Genomic DNA, 19,031 nt, shown 5'->3' on the forward strand with positions numbered 1-19,031 from the left:
TGTCATTTAGTGCCCAGCACACAGGGGCTCAGTACACTATTACTGCTTCTAATTCTATCACAGCCTAAGCAAAATGCAATGCAGGCTGGCTAGGATGCTGAATAATCCTAAAATCCTAAAAAAGTGAACTAGAAGCACACAAAAAGTCAGTTATTATGGCTCATTTACCACATTTCTATTAAAGCAATTAATGGGGAGTTGAATATGTTGCTTAAAAATTGATTGGGCCAGGCCTACGATGGCATCTCAGTCAAGCTGTGCCCATGTCTGTGTGTGTATGTCTGCATGCTGAGGCTGGTAGTGGTGGGAGGGGACAGCATCCTTTATCAGTACCTCCTCCTCTGTACACAACTAGCCCTAAACCCCAGACCTCTCCCAGGGTCTCTCTCCCCTCTCCCTTCTCTCTCACAGTAGCTGTGAAGTCCACAAGCTAAGAACTCTCCTTCCCAGCCGTAATCTATGGCTGTTCACGACACCACCTGCTCCCCGTCACTTCATCCTCTCATCTGCATCGTCATAAATGGAGTAGGGGCTGGGTTGTTTTTTTCTCGTGCCCCACTTATACTCCGTCCATAGCAAATATTCCATAAGTGCTATTGACTGACTGGATGACACGGGGTCTGCTGTGACCTGCAAATGAATACATGGCTTTTCTATGGATCACTTATTGTTGTTTTCATAAGAATCACCTGAGGAGATTTAAAAACCTGCCGATGCCCTTCTAGCCAACTACCTGCCTCTTCCTTCCCTACCCTGGGATCAGTGAAATCAGAATCTCTTGAGAGTGGATTTGGGTATCTGGGTATTCTAATTTCACTGGCCTGAGGTTGGCATGGAGTTGAGAACAACTGGTTACATCACCTTGACTACCAACTGAAGGCATATCAAGGGCTTATTACTAAGGGCCAGGCACTGTTTCAAGCTTTCATACGTGATCTAGTTGAATCCTCTCACTAGCCCTGAAAAGATGGTACATCAACATCTGAATTCCACATAAGAGGAAATTAAGGGTTAGAGAAATTCAGCACTGGACCAAAATTACAGAGCTTAAACACCAGGATAGTGTATTTGGCCTGAATCCAGCTCTAGCTCATAATTGTGAACATGTAATTTGTTTCAGCCCAGAATTTTAAGTGACAGATTAAGCATTTTCTTGAAAATTCAGTTTTCTAGGAATCTTAATATGGATTGATGCTTTACCCAAGGATCTAGGAAAAGAAATGTTAGACCATGGGGTGGGTGTAGTTACCTATTTCTATGGATCTAAAGAAAGGCCTGTCTCTAGGTCTGCATCTACCAGGAAGCACCACCAGATGGCAGCAGACACTGTATCTTTAAAACCTCAAAGCCTAAAAAATCAACACAATTGGGAGAAATGTCACAACTGGACAAATCGGGTCACAACTAGATAAGCAAATAACTGGTAGTCTGAAAGGATCACGTTTACTTGATTCTTTACCCAGAAACTCTCAAAGGAATTCTATTTACATTATGGGAAAGTTAGGAAGACCCTGGGTTGCTGGATTAACCGCAGGTGGGAAGGTGACAGGAGCTTGGTCTTTTGATCATTTTCTCTCCTAGTAGGTGCAGCTGGGTGACTTCTGACTGTGTCCTTCACAGGCTGTATCCTGCTCTGTATTCTGGATCTCTCTTCCGTGGAAATTCTAGTGCTGCTGTGCGTGCTGTCCTGTGCTTAGGCGCCTGGTGGTGCCCGACTCTTCGCGACCCCATGTGCTATAGCCCACTAGGCTCCTCTGTCCATGGAGATTCTCCAGGCAAGAATACTGGAGTGCGTTGCCATGCCCTCCTCCAGGGGATCTTCCCCACCCAGGCATTGAACTCAGGTGTCCCGCATTGCCGGCGAACTCTTTACCACCTGAGCCACCAGGGAAGCTCAGTCCTGCTGTATAATTCCAATTAAAAAGATTAATTAATTTCCTACTGAATGCCTAGCATATAGCATTAAGGATGCTATAAGAACTATGTAAAGTAAGTAAGAATTGGAAATCTGGTGGGGGGAAAAATGAAAATATGGGAAACAATTTGATTTATGTGAAAGTGAGAGGTGAAATTTCTCTTGTCTTGTGTTCGTTTCTCAGTCGTGTGCAACTTTTGTGACCCCATGGACTGTGGCCCACCAGGCTCCTCTGTCCATGGGATCCTCCAGGCAAGAATGCTGGAGTGGGCAGCTATTCCCTTCTCCAGGGGATCTTCCCAACCCAGGGATCAAACCCAGGTCTCCTGCATTGCAGGCAGATTCTTTACCACTGAGCCACCAGGGAAGCCTTGCTTTTAGTTAACTCTCTGATAATAGAACACTATAGAATAGTTTTTGATTGAATTGGGAAAATACAGTTCCAAGGCTGGAAGAGGTCTTAGAGATTATTAGTGCAGTGGCTCCCAAAGGAGCATGGGCATCAGCTGGGAGCTTGTGAGGGATGCAGATATCACCTGGGAGCTCGTGAGAGACGCACATTTCCAGGTGCTGGCCAGCCTTCTGACGCTGAGTTCTGGGAGTGGGGCTGCCTGCTCTGTGACCTAACGGGTCCTCCAGGTGACTCCATTGTAGACACTGAATGATTGAATCGGGGCCACAGAGCAAGCGTACCATTAAAGAAGGCTCACACCTGGGCTGGCCTGACTCATTTCAGCTCCTCTTCCCCACAGACTGCAGCTGTGAAACACAGCAGGGGATTCAGGCTTAATATACGTAAGTGTTCCCTCAGACTGAGGGCTGAGGACTGGGAGGTTGGGGGACTTGAACTTGTATCAGTTGATAAATTTGATTCTTTTTTTGCAATGGAGCACATTTTGAGTGGGAATCTTTGGTGGCTCAGCAGTAAAGAATCTGCCTACAGGTGCAGGAGATTCAGGTTGAATCCCTGAGTCGGGAAGATTCCCTGGAGAAGAGAATGGCAGCCCACTCCAGTATTCTTGCATGGAGAATCCCATGGACATAGGATCCTGGCCGGCTATAGTCCATGGGGTCACAGAGTCAGACACCATTGAGTGAATAAACTGCCACGACCACGTTTTGAGTCTTGGTTGGATGCGCACATGTTGAGATGATGTAAAGGGTCAGTGGTCTATCTGGCGTTTGAGTCCCCTTCCAATGTTGAAACTGAGAATGGAAGACTGCAGCAATGACTTGCCTGGGGCTTCAAGGCCTAAAGTAGACAAAGAGGCTGGCGTGGGGCTGGGGGTGGAGAGAAGGGTGGGATGTTGTAAAGGCAGGCTTTGGAGCGCTTTTCACCCACCTTCATTCTGAGGAGTGTGTTTGGTTTGAAGGCAAATCTCGTGTTCTGGGGATAACTGTGGGTGATTATCAAACAAGGAAAGCTCAGGGACAGCCTCAGCCTCAGACGGGCTAAACACTTGTGTTTGAAATATTTCTGGATCAGCCACACCGTGATGGCACAGATGGTGCGTAAGTGAAACCATTAGGCCAGCTCTCCTCAGACTTTACGTGTGTTTATCTTGTCAGGATGCAGATTCTTATTTAGCAGCAGGTCTGGGATGAAGTCTGAAAAGTTGCATTTCTAATGGGTGTCTAGGTGGTGCTGGTCCTGGGACCACACTTTGAGTGGGGAGGAGAGGAGAGTTGCATTGAGCAGTCCCTTCACCCCTCCTCACCCCCATACCCCCGTCGAATTGGAAATAGAAATTTGCTTTCAACTCCTCTTGGTTTAATGATATTTACCCCAGATTTTCAGCACGGCCTCACTTTTATATTCTTCCGTAAGTACCCTTGGATCTGTCAGGCTTGGTTTGGAAGATGTGGGCAGCACACAGAGGGCAGGAGTGCAGTTTAGTGTTTAAGAACATGGGTTGACAGACCTATCACAGGGTTCAAATTCCAGCCCTACCTGTGGCTACTATGGGACCTTGGGTAAGTTCTCTCTGCCTCAGTTTTCTTATCTGTAAAATAGCTTGATAATAGTATTGGCCTCAGAGGGTTGCTCTGAGAATAAATAGAATGTGTTAGTGTTTGTAGACCACAGACCTGTGTCTTGAACACAGCAGGTTCTTTAGTGGTTGAGAGTTCATCCTCCCTACAGCTCCATTTTTCATGAGAAAAATATGATTGTGTCCTGAGATTATTCTTAAGCAATAACTTGTCACATGGGTCAACTTCCTCACCCCCTGCCCCCGAGTTTGAACACTTCTAAAACCACATTAAGAGCACATGAGCAAGAAAGTTTGAGTCGCTCATTGAGGAAGAACATTTGTTTTGAGGTTTTAGGCAGACTTTCCATAGAGAGTTGAAGTTGGATTCTGGGCTCCAGAGGGCCCTTGGGTCAGCTGATAACAAACGGGAAGGCTCCTGTCCTTTCAAGTGGGCCTTGGGTTGCCACTGTTAATGAACCCCTGATGTACTTGCCTCCCTACCTGGTCGTATGTCTCCCTTTCCAGCCCCTGTGGAGGTGTGGGGGGTGTGGGGTTTCAGGGAGAGGGGAGGAGAAGGGTTTCAGGATTCAGGGCATTGAAGATGTGTGGTGTGCTGCCCTGACTGAGTGAGCGGTATGACTGATGGCTTTCCTACTCTTATACACTCATGGTCACTGGGGACAGCTGAGCTGCTCTGGTTTCTCCGTGACAGACACCGATCTGTACTTGCCCACAAGCAGACAGCTTTAATCCAGTGGTACTCATGTGCCGAGAACTCAGGCGTTTATCCTGCTGAGAAGCCAGGCTCCTGACACCAGGAGAGTCTCATTTCTCCCCGCAGCACAGCTAACTGCCACTTTTGCAAATGCTGTCTTTGAGATACATCTGTCCTGGAGTTTGCCCTGAGAGGCTGCAATTGCAGCAGGGTTTTACTCACGTTGCTCTTGCAGGCCAGGGCCCATGAGAGGAAGAGATGAGGTGTCTTAGTACTGGGACTGGTCCCACTCTAGGGGGCCGGGTGGAGGTGGGGGTTGCCTGGTTCTGGGCTGTGACCTTGGAGAGACACCTCTCTCATTTTGGCCTTTCTCAGCCAGCAAATGTCCAGGCTTGCAGCAGCATCCCCCTACCCTGCTTCCTGCTCTCCCTTAGTCTCTCATGCAGTTGTTTAGTCACCAAGTCGTGTTGGACTTTTTTGCAACCCTCTGGACTGTAGCCTACCAGGCTCCTCCATCCATGGGATTTCCCAGGCAAGAATACTGGAGAAGGTTGCCATGCCCTTCTCCAGGGGATCTCCCTGATCCAGGGATCGAACCCACATCTCCTGCATTGCAGGTGGCTTCTTTACTGCTGAGCCACTGGGGAAGCCCAAGTCTCTCATGAACATGCTTTAAAATTGGCCTGTAAGCATGTTATGAAAATGTCGGCTCCAGACTGTAGTCAAGCCAAAGACCTGGGCTCTAGAAATCCCTCTCAGAAAGCCTCTCAGCCACACGCTGCTGGGGCATGTGTTGTGCAGGCTGGGTTGCTACTGCTAAGTCACGCAGGACCTAAATAGATTCGGCTGATAGACCTGGGCCTTATCGCCTCCCTGGTGTGAGCTGGGGCGTAACATGCAGAGTGACCCTGTGAAAAAGCCCCTCACTTCATTGCCTAACAATGTTTGGAATTCTGTTGAACAGATGAACTGGAGTTCTGGAGACTCTTTGTCTTCAAAGAGCTCTACTCACAGTGCAAGTATCCATTTGTTTCAGGGGTTTGGGAAGAGAGCTAATGTTTGCTAGCAGCTGCCTCTTGCTGGCAGTGTATGCACGTGACTTTGTTACACTGTCTTGAGCGGATGCTGGGCTGGCTATGCAGTGCTGGAAGGTGTCTCAGGCAAGTCTAGTGGCACTGCGGTGGCGCCTGAGGTGATGACGTGTGGGAAAGTGGAGGGAACCAGGTCAGATGATTTTGTCCAGGGCTGACTTTGAGGGTAGAGGTAATATTTCCTTGCACTTTATCTTTCTGAACACGTGTGCTTCTTGAGGTTGTTTTTAACTCTGAGCCCTGGTTAGCTCAAGACAAAGATGAAGGGGCACTGCTAAGTTTGTTCGTGTATGAAAATCTAATTATTCACAGCCAGATGGAACCCTATAGCCAGGTTTGGAGGCTTGATTTTTCTTTTTTGCGGCTCAGGGATCAATCAATTGGTTCTGAGATTATCTCTCTTTCCTGTTAGTAACTCTGATTAAATGAGTAATTTTGAATTAGTTATAGATCTTCCTTAGTCATGTGACCTCAGCAACATTTGTGAGAATATAACTGAGGAGGTTATCTTCCCTGAAGCTGGGAATGGAAATTTTGGGACAATGCTTCTAAATTAAATTTGTCACAAAGCCTTACTGGCAGAGTTGTGGAGCCATGGGAATCAACTTGGGTAATGGTTATTTTCCACTGCATCCTCCTAACATTAGGAACAATGTTTCAACCAACAAAGACTCCAGTTTTAATGTGTGTATGAATCACCAGGAGATCTTCTTAAAATGCATTTTTAGATTCAGTAGGTGGGGGATGGGGCCTGAGATTCTGCCTTTCTAATAAGGTCCCTGGTGATGCTGCTGGTTGGTTGTCCAGACTCTGAGTCCCAGGGTTCTAGAACAGTGGTTCTCAAAGTTACCTGTCAGAAATTTAAGTGTGTGGGCACCATCCCAGAACTGTAGAGTCAGCAGCTCTGAGGGTGGGGCCCAGGGACTGGGTTTTAAGCAGCCCTATATGTGATTCTCATCTCTGCTCAATCGGAGAAACACTGTTCCACGTAATGAATTACGTGAATCCTTTAGTGGCGTGCATTCCAACACTTCACAGCCCTATACTGCTGCAAGGTCTCCCTTAGGTCTAGCCTCCAATAGTTTTGCTTAATTACTCCGGTTCTTTAAGGCACTGTTAAATCATTTTCAAAGGTCCTAGTCTTAGAATTTCAGTTCTATAACCAACCTTAAGATATGTTCTGATTTCTTTTCCCCACATCTTATGTTCCCCTATGAACTTTGTCTACCTCTCGGCTTTCAAAGTAGCTGGTGGAAAGCATTACAGTGAAAGTTAAGTTGAATTATCTGTAACCCATTTGTTGTTATATTCTATCAGCAGTTATCACTTTCTCCTGTGTCCGAATTTTGGGTCAGTTTGGAGTCTAAACGTTTTTTCCACTGCCTTAGAGTGTCTACTCCCATATTAGTATTATTTTTAAATTTTTCTAAAAAGATGGAGCAGTGGGAAAGAATAACTAAACTGGTTTTATGCAGCTTTGTTGGATTTGAAATTAAATAGAGGCCAGGGGGAGGCTGTTCTGGGGACAGTTAACGCATAGAAGCTAACAATTGTAGTTGATTGCTATAGAATTAGGGAGAACTGGCTGGGCACAGGGCAGGGGGCATAGGGTGCTTTTTTAGAAGGCAAGGGAAACAGGTTTCAGAGTCAGGCAACAATCCTTGCTGTGTTGAACTTTTCAAACTGGATTATATTCATAAGATATGATTATGTATGAGAAGGGTGTACACTTTCTTTTTCAGGCTGTGAGTCCTGATGAATGAATGGGGACACCCTAATGACTGTGTGATTGAATGAGAATAGGCAACTCCAGCCCAAAGAGCAGCCTCCTTCCATTGCTGGAATGCTTTCTAGTGGAAGGGAGTCAAGCGGGAGCTGCACTGAAGCCTGGTACCTTAGCACAGAGGAGCCACTCACTATTCCAATCTGCGTGTCTGTGGGCATCCTTTCCTAGTCGTGTGTCTTGGTATTGATGTGAGAGGTCTCCTCCACTTTCTAGTTCCTGGGGGTAGCTGGCTAAAGCACCCATCTGCTAGTGAGGGAAACTAGATGCTTTTAGAAGCTTTGAGTCTGCTGCTAGATTTTCCAAGTTCTCCACTGCCTGGTTCTGCTGTCTGTGGAACACCTGCTTTTGATGTTCCATAGACATTTATATTGTCTGAGCCACCATCATTTGATGTAAACAGCCAACCCATTGGAAAAGTCCCTGATGCTGGGGAAGATCGAGGGCAGAAGGAGAAGAGGGCAGCAGAGGATGAGATGGCTAGATAGCATCACTGATGCAATGGACATGAACTTGGGCAAACTTTGGGAGATGGTGAGGGACAGAGAGGCCTGGCGTGCTGCAGTCCATGGGGTCACAAAGAGTCGGACATGACTGGGTGACTGAACAACAGCAAGACATTTATACAGTGGTTCTTACCAATGCATACAGAAATCCGAAGGAGAATTTCATTTATTATGACTTTTTGTTTGTTTTCAAGTTGAGCAAAAAGACATATCTCCAGATAATTGTGAAAAAAATCTAGACAAATGCATAACTGCATATAACAATTACCAGGAGACTCACAGTGGGAATAAGCAGGGTCAAATGTTTACTCCAAAGGACTTAAGATGTATGAATTGGGACAGACTGAACAACCCACTGTTTTTGAGTTCAATAAATGACCCAGGATGTATGGGAACAAAAGCTCTGTCAAAAAAATTGGGTCATAGCCATCAGTTACTTAACCACTGCCCCTCTAGCCCATGAACTTATAACTAGAAACGTTTTGTAATGACATGTGAGATACAAGGGAAAAAAAGATAAGGTGACATTTTCACCCTAGCAGAGAATGTGTTAACTGGTTTAAGAATCGAGGGTTCTATTGCTTTATGTATTGGTTGGCCAAGATCTCTGACTTGAAGAAATATTTCTGACAGAATGAGCATATTTCAAAAATATAGAATTTAGATTCAACTCCAGTTGTTCAGGGGTTGACCTTACTTTGGAAAACCATCCAGGATCCTGGTTTTTTCTCCTTCTGATACTAACTCCATCTTTTTTCTATTCCCTGACCCCCATTCCCTATCTCTTTTTGTACCTTTCCACAGCTCATTAGGCTTTTTAAATAAACAGTGTGTAAAGAATATAACATGGAAAAAAGATAGTGGATGAAACTAAAATTTATGAAATTGACTCAGTAACCCTGGATCTGGAATTGGCATGGGTTAGAAGAAGTTGGAACTCTTCACCAAATATGTGATTTTGGTTAGTGATAGTCATCAATCAATAAATGAATGGGTATTTGCTTATCAATACCTTGAATCTCATAATGATTTAGTTTTCTGTTATTACAGATATTTTTAAGATATTAAAAATATTTTGGTTTCCATTTAGGTATATGATAAATTTGCCCCAGGTCATCACAGGAGGTAATGTCTATACCATCAGTCCCCATAAACTTAGTCAAACGGATCATTCTTCGCCCTCCCAAACCCTTCATGAATCAAGATAAGAAAAACGTACCTGTCCTGCGGTGTCATACAGTCCAAGCAAGTGTTGCTTGCCTCCCACTGTCACAGTAACTAGGGGAGAAGAGAAAAGGAGAGTCTGTAAATGTGAGCTTCAATCAGGATCCTTCATGTTTCTTTATTCCAGCATCTCCCTGGGCAGCAAGGCCAAGCATATGCCTCACCCGTGTATATTCTAAACCGAGTTGACAGCATGATCGCCAAATGAAAGCCAACCTTGGGCTGCAGTGAGAGCAGATGGGCTGAGTCAAGTCCAGATTTTTCAACCAAGGCAAATACTGTTGGTGCCACTAGGGCACTCTGCAGGCTGTTCATTAATCCTGATTAGGCCGTATAATATCAAGCTCCTGAAGGAAAAGGATGCTGGACTTGTTCTCAGTTAGGTTATTTTCTTCTTTCATTTGGTTTGAGCCACCTTTCAGGATATACTCATGTAACCAGAAATCTCGGCTTTTATTTGTTGTCAAAATGCTAAGAAGCCCTGAAAACAAAGGATCTTAACCCACCTGCCTATTTTATAATTTATAGCAAAGCTGGGGCTTCCCAGGTGGCACAGTGGTAAAGAATCTGCCAGCCAGTGCAGGAGATATAAGAGTCACAGGTTCGATCCTGGGGTTGGGAAGAGCCCCCAGAATAGGAAATGGCAACCCCCTCCAGTATTCTTGCCTGGAAAATTCCATGGACAGTGGAGCCTGGTGGGCTACCATCCATGGGAATCGCAGAGTCAGACATGACTAATCTCAGCAGGATCAGCAGGAAGCCAAAGCTAATAGTGAAATGAGAAGGGCTTAACATTTATTGCAAAAAGTGTTTTTATTCAATATCTCTCAGCTTTAGCTCAACTGATTCATGACAGTTTGAAAGTTATTTGCAGAAGGAAGTGTTGTATATGGGTTTCTTCTAACATAACTGAAGCATACATATGTATAGAGTGAAAAGTAGAGAGTTTGATTTACCAGGTAGGCTTATTGCCTCACCAAGCAATTATGTCCAAAAGTAAGAGGTAATAGAGGAATACCAGCTACTCTTTACATGGCTGGAAATGAAATAAAGTCTCAACTTGAAACTAAACTGAGATAGAACAGATTGAAAACAAGAGTAATACCATTTTCTTGGTAAATGGAAGGAACCAATTTAAATTTCCACAAAAATTTAATTCCTTTTTGGAAAAAGAAAGTAAAATATGAAGGAGAATGTGATTTTTTTCCTAGTTGATTAAGAAAAATGTACAAATGCTACAAATGCAGGGGTTTATATTAATATACTGTAATAATCTATAGTGGAATATAATAAAAAAATAAATGAATTGCTATATGGTACACCTAAAACTAACACAATACTGTAAATCAAGTATATTTTAATAAAAATGTGCAGGTCCAACATAAAAATGATTTTTGATCCCTCCTGTCATTAACTGTTCAGGAAATGAAAAATAAATGGAATAGCAACCTTTTATAACTGCATCTCTAAAATATGCCAGCCAGATTCTCTAGTCTACTGCTCAGAGTTACTGATTTGGTACTGATTTGAGTTTTATTTGTTTTCAGGTTCAGGGGCTGCATGTGTGCAAAGTGCTTCTTAATGGCTTATTCTTTGAAAAGCACTTGTTTAAAAGCACTGCCTCCCCAGACACTGGGAACAATTTTTCTAATCTTCTCAGATCAACATGTGTTCAGCTTGATAACATGGCGGCAGCCACTCAGATGAGCTTTTAAATGTGTGTTTTTAAGTGGTGAACTCAGCTCCATCCTGTGCTAGTGACAACACAGAAGACAGGCGTTTAAATGTTTTCCTTTCATAAGCCAGGCTAGCGATGGAAATGAAGGCGAGATGGCGCAGCCCCCAGCTCTTTGTCCTGTTATATTTTCCTCTTCCTGCAGACTTGGAGCCTAGTCAGATGTTCCTAAAATCTGCCTAAATGACTTCTTTAATGGCCCATCCACCACCTAGTCATGGATCAGGAATGAAAGGAAGAAAGCCAGCCATTACAACATGGAATTTCCTGCCTCTAGTGAGCCCAGTACACACAGGTTAGGGCAGCTGCTCGGAGACCCCCTGGGATAGCCCCCCGACCTACAGACCCAGGGCCATCTGTGGAGTGAGCACCAGAAGTTGCCTCATCCTCCTGGCCCCACCGGGCACTGCAGATGTTCCAAAGTGATGGCTCCGACCTTCCTCACTGGAGCCCTGAAGATCATGCTTGAGTTTTCTCAGGGAACAAACGCTCCTTCCAGCCTGCTTTTCCTCAGACCTCACCCTCTTCTCCCTTGGCAGCTCTGACTGCAGGGAACTGTACCAGGCCTGAGGCGAGGGACAGCCTGGGAAGGAAGCCTTTGGGCTGAGAGTCTGAGTCCAGTCTTTCCTTTCCTCTGTCCTTCCCTTCCTCTAGGGTTTATTGGGTTCCAGGGCTGTGTTCAAGAGTTGGGAGTGTTTATGCTCCCGGGAGATACATCTCCTGCTGTCACAGAGCGTGGCGAGGAGGGTCCAGGCAGTGTGGTGGACACTCTGCAGGGGCAGTGAAGATGAGTGTGGGAGCAGGCAGAAGGAGCACACACAGCTGAAGTGGTTCAAGAAAGCTTTCTGGAGGACATGGTCTGAGGTGAGTCCCAAGATCGTCAGGAGTTACCCATGGTGCCCTGGGAGTGCTTCAGGAGCTACCCAGCATGCACTGGAGGAGATGGGGCTGAGGAGGTGAGCATGCAGGCTCAGGCCCTCCTAAGTCACTAATACAGGCTTTATGCTGCAGGCTTTGTTAAGCTGTGAAAGTCCTGACTTCTCTTCCCCAAAGGCAGTGAAAGAGAAGGAATTAAAATAGTTTTCTTGGGTTTAGGCAAAACGGTAAGAGGAGGGAAGATGAGGATTTTGGGGTGGAAGCCAGGTTGGTTCTGAGCTTGCTGTGCAGCGGCTGCCTGCTCTGTTGGGTCAGCTCCGCTGGAGGAATTGTGAGGGCGGTGCTTGTGCCCCCATCTCTGGAAACCATCTCTTCTCTGCCCTTGGATTCTTCCATTTTATCAGAAGGGAGATGAGGGGATCACAGGGTTGATGATGGAAAACATCACGGGACAGCCGGCCAGAGACAGGGCCAAGCAGTACTCACACATTGTGGGATATGCAGATGGCTTTGTGAGTCCTTATCTTGGATTAGCAATGGATGCCTTATTGCTTGTCAGCCTGGCTCTGTGAGGCCCCTCAACTTGGAAACCAATTAGATCAGCACAGAAGGAAGGCGTGCTCTGAAATGATCAGAGGAAATGCAGAGAGGTTGAGGCAGCAGGATCTGGTGAGTCGGATGGTTCTGCTTCTGAATCCTATCTTTCTATTCACCATCTACGTGACTCTGGGAAAGTGACCTAACATTTCTGAGCCCCTCTTTCCCTATTTGTTAAAAGAGAGCATCATCCATCGAAGAGAATACTTGTGAGGAGGAAGTTAAAGGAGAAGATGCCTGGCACATAGCCTGGCCCATAGTAGGTGCTGAACAACTGTTGCTTTCTCTCATTCAACAATGGAGAAGGGAGTGACAACCCACTCCAGCATTCTTGCCTGGGAAATCCCATGGACAGAGGAGGCTGGTGAGTTATAGTTCATGGGTTACAAAGAGTCAGACATGACTGAATGACTAACATTCCTTCAACAAATGCTTATTGAATCTCTTCTAAGTCCAAGGCCAGTCTGACTTTTTCCCCCTGTGTATGTCTACTCAATGCACATATATACTCAATGCAAGTGACATGGCACAACAACTTTATAATATGTGTGAACTGCCAGTCACTTTCTACCCTGAATGGTTGCTATTTGGATCAATGTCTTGTGTTTCTGATTGGACAGGAAGACCCTTGAGACAGTCTCCATAACCCATGCCCTGCACAGTGCAGAGCACAATTCCTGACATTTGTAATAGATGCTGAATCCACAGAATGGAAGTGAAGCTTCAGGGGCAACTCAGGCAGAAGGAGGCCCTTCAAAACCAGCAGAGCTGCAGTTTTGCAGCCTCAAGCTCCCTGGCAAGACACTAACTGCTGGGAATTGCCTGCAGCCAGTAAACCTGCCTAGCAGACAGTGGTCAGGCTAAAATCCCAGACCACCTTCTTTTCTCAGAGCTTTTAGAATTGCTTTTCTTTCTTTCTTTCTTTCTTTTTTTTTTTTTTTGAGCTTAGAGAGGTTTTAAAAAGAGTGGGTCAAGTGACCTGCTAATGGCTCAGATGATTCTCTCAATAAAGTGTGAAAAGTTGTCAGTGACCTGTTAAGTATGTAAAATGAAGGCCTTCCTCTCCAAATCCATTAAGTTCTTTGCTTCCTTGTGTTTGCTCTTGGTGCAGCTTGGATGGTTAAATTTATGAGGCGGAGTGAGTGAGGTGCTAATGAAGTTGAAGTCACATTTGCTCTCCTGAGGTTTAGTTGGTTTCACCCAGAGAGTAAATGTCCCAGCAGGATGTAAGCCCACCCCTGCCCCTCAACCCTAGCATTTCTGTCACCTCATGAAACAGCATGTTATTTGCAAACCTGAATGAGGAAGGGTTGGTCATTCCCTGCAAGCCAGCTCTGACCATCAGTCCAGCTCATCAGCAGTGCTAGGAACCTGGTTCATAGCCCCTGCCCTGTTGGGTGTTGGACTGGTCATCTCATCTGCCAGATAAATCTTTCGGGGTCGATGTGATGAATATATGATGAATCTGAGGACTGGCATGCTGGAAATGGCAGATCAGTCATGAGAAAACCTCCCAGTGCCCCTCCATTCCCCGCACAAGGCCAGCTGTCTGCAGCAACCAGGTTGAATGTATTCTATTTGGTGGGTAAGATAAGGCAGACCTGACTAGGTGTGCAGATATAATTCCACAGAAGTCCTAGGGCTTCCTTGGTAGTTCAGATGGGAAATAATCTGCTTGCAATTCAGGAGATCCGGGTTTGATCCCTGGATCAGGAAGATCCCCTGGAGGAGGGCATGGCAACCCACTCCAGTATTGCCAGGAGAATCCTATGGACAGAGGAGCCTGGTGGGCTACAGTTCACAGGGTCACAAAGTGTTGGACACGACTGAAGTGACTAACATTTTCCCTTTCATTTTCACTGTTTTGGAGGAAGAAACCCTAAATTTATAAACATAGCAATAAACAGAATTTTAAGAAAGCTTGAAATATGCCCTCATGCAAATATAGACTGATGTTATATCAAAGATTTATTAACTCTTTATGAGAGAATTAGTAAGATAAGAAATCTTGTTTGAAGAACATTTTGAAGAACTGGGCATTTATAGGTACTAAAAAGCAAAATGTCAGAATAAAATGGCTAGGTTCAATGGAAAACTGGTTGTTATCCTATGGAAAGATAACCTTTGGTGTTCTGCTCTCTTACTAAATGAATTATTTGCATCTTGACCCAACAAGATTTACAAGGTAACATGCAACTTATAGAAAATCTAAACTTTTAGTTTGTAGCAGCATCAGACAAAGGTGAATTCCCCTAGATTGCTAAGCCTTGAGGGAAGGGTGTTGAACAGTTCCCCAGCATGATGTTGAGAGGAGAGGTGCAGGCTCTTGGCTCTATGTCCAAGTTTCTGATAATTTTTCTTTATGTCTGAATTCAAGTCCATTCTTAGCCTTCCACTCATTTGGTGAGATGTCAGGCAGGTCAGTAGGTTTCTCCCTCACCTGGAAAATAAACACATTGCCTTTACCCTAAAAGGGTCTGTGTGTGCTAAGTCACTTAGGTCGTGTCTGACTCTATTGTTTGCAGCCTGCCAGGCTCCTCTGTCCATGGCATTCTCCAGGCAAGAATGCTGGAATGGGTTGCTGTGCCCTCCTCCAGGGGATCTTCCCGACCCAGGGATCGAACCTGCGTCTCTTATGTCTACCTACATTGGCAGGCAGGTTCTTTACCACTGGCGTCACCTGGGAAGCTAACAAGGTGTAGAAATTCTTTATAAGCGTTTCCAAAGTCAGGGGTAATCATCACTATAATTTGTCTACCTCTGGTGGCTGCAAAAAACAGAGTTTAAATGAAAAATCTCAATTATGACCGTTGTCATGCTTGCTAACACGGTATTTTCACTGAGCTTTTCCCTCTCTGACCTGACTGTCACCTCTTGTGCGACCTCCTTTCTAGAAGATCCCATCTGGGACAGTGACTCACCTAACCCCAGGGTCTGCTCTGAGGAGTTGCTTGTCTGTATGTGTTACGTGGTGTCCGCCTCACAAATGAACATGTTCATTCTATAAGGAAGAAACTCAGAGGCATCTGGGATGACATTCCCCTCAAATTAAAATAAGATAGAAAATAGAATGAAACTAGAAACAGACACTACGTTTTTATGAATATGAATGGTGGTGAATTTCTCCCTAGTGGGGTTTTTATCCTTCCAACTTATGTGTTCCTCTTAAGGTGGCTTGAAAACCTTCTTATCCGCCTACACGGACCCCCTTCAGCCAGCTTGTTTCCCTTCTTTGCAGAGAGTGCCTCTTGTTTCCTGAGGAGCAGCCTGTGTGTGAGCGCGCATGCGTGTGTGTGTATGTGTATATGTGAGAAATGAAAGTTGTTCAGGCAAGTCTCTTATTTGATTTGTTGGCGTGAGTTCCTGTTTCTGAAGAGGACTGAGGAGAAAACCAAACAGGTTCCCTGAGAATCCAGTAGGATTCTGAGCTGAGGATTTTCTTTGGTTAGGTCTTTATATTTGTCCTACCGTAATGAAAGTTCCATTTGAAAAGGGTAAAATACATCTGCCGTGCATCTTCCACCCCTGGTCATGTTTCTTTTTTCCCTTAGGTACACCTATGTGACAGGGGATTTGGTTTGTAGTCATTTGGGATTGTAATCACCCCAGAGTTTAAGGCAGAAGAACTAGTTGGAGGCCTGAACTCACTGTGAACAAACTGGGACCTTGAGCAAGTTTCCACTTCCATAAGTCTCAATTTTCTTGCTGGAAGGTTGAGGAGAAAAGGAGATCATGAGCATAAACACGGTATATAAGAAAGCTACTATAAATATAAGGTGGCATCACTAAGCAGATGGCTTCTTAACAATACTTTTGGGAACATAACTTGCTGGAATGAAGTTGGGTGTGGGCTGGGTGTTCAGGAAAGGTCTGCCCTTCTCAGTCCTTGTTTGATGATGGAGGAGGAGGCGGATGAAAGGCAAGAGGAAAGGGGAGGAGCTTGTGCAGTTCCAGGGCTCTTGGAACTGACTGGGGATGAGGCCAAACCAAAGACAGAGCTATGATTCCATGACATCCACATCCTGGGATTTTAGAGTCTTAGTACTTGGCCTCACCCTTCCTTCTTCAATGTTCATTTGGTGTCTCCATCCTGCCAGTTCTACCTGCTAAGTATCTCTAGAGTCAAACTCTTCTTTACCATCCATGTAGCTGTCCCCATGCAGCCCCTTAGCCCCAACCTTGTCAGTTGCAAAAGACTCCTAATCTACATTCATTTCTTCAGGCTCCATCTCCTGTTCTCCTTTTCACTGCCACCAGAATAAATGCATCTCTGGCTCCCAGTCATTTCAGATAAAATTCAGATACTTTCTATGAGTGTGCAACCTCCGTGTAATCCGGCTTGTGGTTTACCTTTCCAGAGCTTTTATTTTTATCCTGCTACAACCCAAATATCCTGCAATCGGTTATACTCACAATGCCTTTGCTTAAGTTGTTCCCCCTGGAGATCTGGAAAAGAAATTTTGGAATGCTTTCTCCACACCCATCAACCTGGAAAGCTTCCATAACCTGGAAAACTCACTTCCATAACTCCTCCTTGATGCCCCTCCTCCCCCCAGGTACCTTAAGCATCTTTCCAGGTTTACTTGCCCATTGGCCTTAAAGTGCTCTGTGCTATTTATCCTCATGCACCAACATCTAGCATGGGCCTGGCATGTGACGCCGTAAATGTTGGTTGAGTAACCGTGAGCTAAACTCCAACCAAAATGGGGAGGGAGGTGGGAGGGGGGTTCATGTTTGGGAACGCATGTAAGAATTTAAGATTTTAAAATTTAAAAAAAAAAAAAAAAAAAAAGACAAAATGGGCATCTCTGAGGCATTTATTTTCTCTAGATGAGTCCTTGGCCTTTCCCAAAGGGTCATCATAAGCTTTCCTAGACATGAAGTGGCAGGATGGGGTCAACCGCAATGGTGTTCTGTCCTAGAGCTGGCCTACCCGTTAGGAGGGGATGCCATGGAAATGTGGTTCCACTGGGTGGTATCAGTGCTGGGGGCTCTCTGTCACTTTTCCAGGCAACTTTCACCATCTACAGGGCTGCTGGACTCCACCTGTGGGGCAGGACCACTGCCAACATAACAGTGTGGCCATATAAACCACTGTAGCCAGTCTCCCTGGCATTAGCAATAGAGTACAGGGACGCTGTCTTTTGAGTAAGGCTTTGGTGAGAGGTGACTGAATTATAAATGAAGCCTGCATATGGAGATGTGTGGTCTGCAAATCAGGCTGTGCTTTATGCAGGACCCCCTGTTTAAAGAGATACTTAAAAAAAGAAAGCCAGCTCTTTCAGTCACATTCATTCATCACTGCTGCTGCTGCTGCTGCTAAGTTGCTTCAGTCGTGTCCGACCCTGTGCGACCCTATCCCTGGGATTCTCTAGGCAAGAATATTGGAGTGGGTTGCCATTCCCTTCTCCAATGCATGAAAGTGAAAAGTCAAAGTGAAGTCGCTCAGTCATGTACTACTCTTAGCAACCCCATGGACTGCAGCCTACCAGGCTCTTCCGTCCATGGGATTTTCCAGGCAAGAGTACTGGAGTGGGGTCCCATTGCCTTCTCCAGACTACATCACTAGAAACTTATAATAATTAAGCTGACATCGAGGTATGGTAGAATAAATACCTAACTTAGAGGCAGAACCTTTCAGCCTTCGTCTTGACTTGGTTGAAATCAATGTTTCATGGCAGCCACCAAGGGAAGCTGGTTTAAAAACACAAATTCTCTGGTTTCACACCCCATACCTAAGATTCCAGAAAGTAGGTCTGGGATGGGGCCCAGAAGTCTGCATTTTTATCAAACTCTCTGAGTGACTAAAATCTGAACCTCAGTTTTCTCATCTTTAAGATGAGAAGAATAATAACTCTTACCCTAAAGCATCTGGTCCACTTTAGACAGTTTTGTGAATATCAGATGAGGTATGAAAAGGAAACAAGTTACAGTTTATAAAATGCTACATGGATATTATCTTTCTTGATCCTATCTGACAGACAATACAGGCACAAGGTGGTATGTTTGTAGCAGTCCTCTCCCTTCCTTGTCTAGAAGAAGTCACTAAGGAAATTCAAACACTTAGGTGATGATAAAATAGAATAATGTGTTCCTGTGAGGAGTGTTCAAAGAATTATTAGCTTCATAAAAATTCTATCAGGTGCCAGCTATAACTACTTAGAAAATATGATGGAAAATATCCTTCTCACAATAACAACAAAAACTATAAAATGTCTCGTAATGGGAAGACTTTTATGAAAAAAAGTATAAAAAGCACTTTGCTGAGATATGTAAAAGAATGAAAATGGGGGAACAGCTCATGGTCTAGGGTGGGAAGCACTGTACTATAAAGATATTAGATCTCCTCAGGTTAATATATTTCTAGTAATTCCAATAGAATTTTTGAATTGGGCACATGGCAGAGTAATTATAGCAGTTATATTAAAAAGTTGGGGAGAATACCCAATAACTTAAAAAGAATGACAGGTTAATTGTGCTAATATGTTAACATGTAATATAAAGTTATTAAAGCAGAATAGTATCAGTATAAGAATCGATGAACCGGAACAAGAATCTCAGCCACTGAACCTATGCTACATAAGTGAGGATTTAGTATGTGAAAAGTGGCAATGGG

At 44.7% G+C, this 19,031-nt stretch overlaps 1 protein-coding gene across 1 annotated transcript in view; it reads right to left on the reverse strand.

The window, feature by feature from the left end:
* The window catches only part of RHOJ (ras homolog family member J), a 96,096-nt gene that overhangs the window by 14,726 nt on the left and 62,339 nt on the right, over positions 1-19,031 (reverse strand). Inside the window, exon 2 of the mRNA XM_005685953.3 lies at positions 9,203-9,261. Coding sequence (XP_005686010.2) covers positions 9,203-9,261 — 59 coding nt within the window. The remainder of the gene's footprint in view (positions 1-9,202; positions 9,262-19,031) is intronic.

This window comes from Capra hircus, chromosome 10 (genome assembly GCF_001704415.2).
Source record: "Capra hircus breed San Clemente chromosome 10, ASM170441v1, whole genome shotgun sequence".
In the NCBI taxonomy this organism is placed as follows: domain Eukaryota; kingdom Metazoa; phylum Chordata; class Mammalia; order Artiodactyla; family Bovidae; genus Capra; species Capra hircus.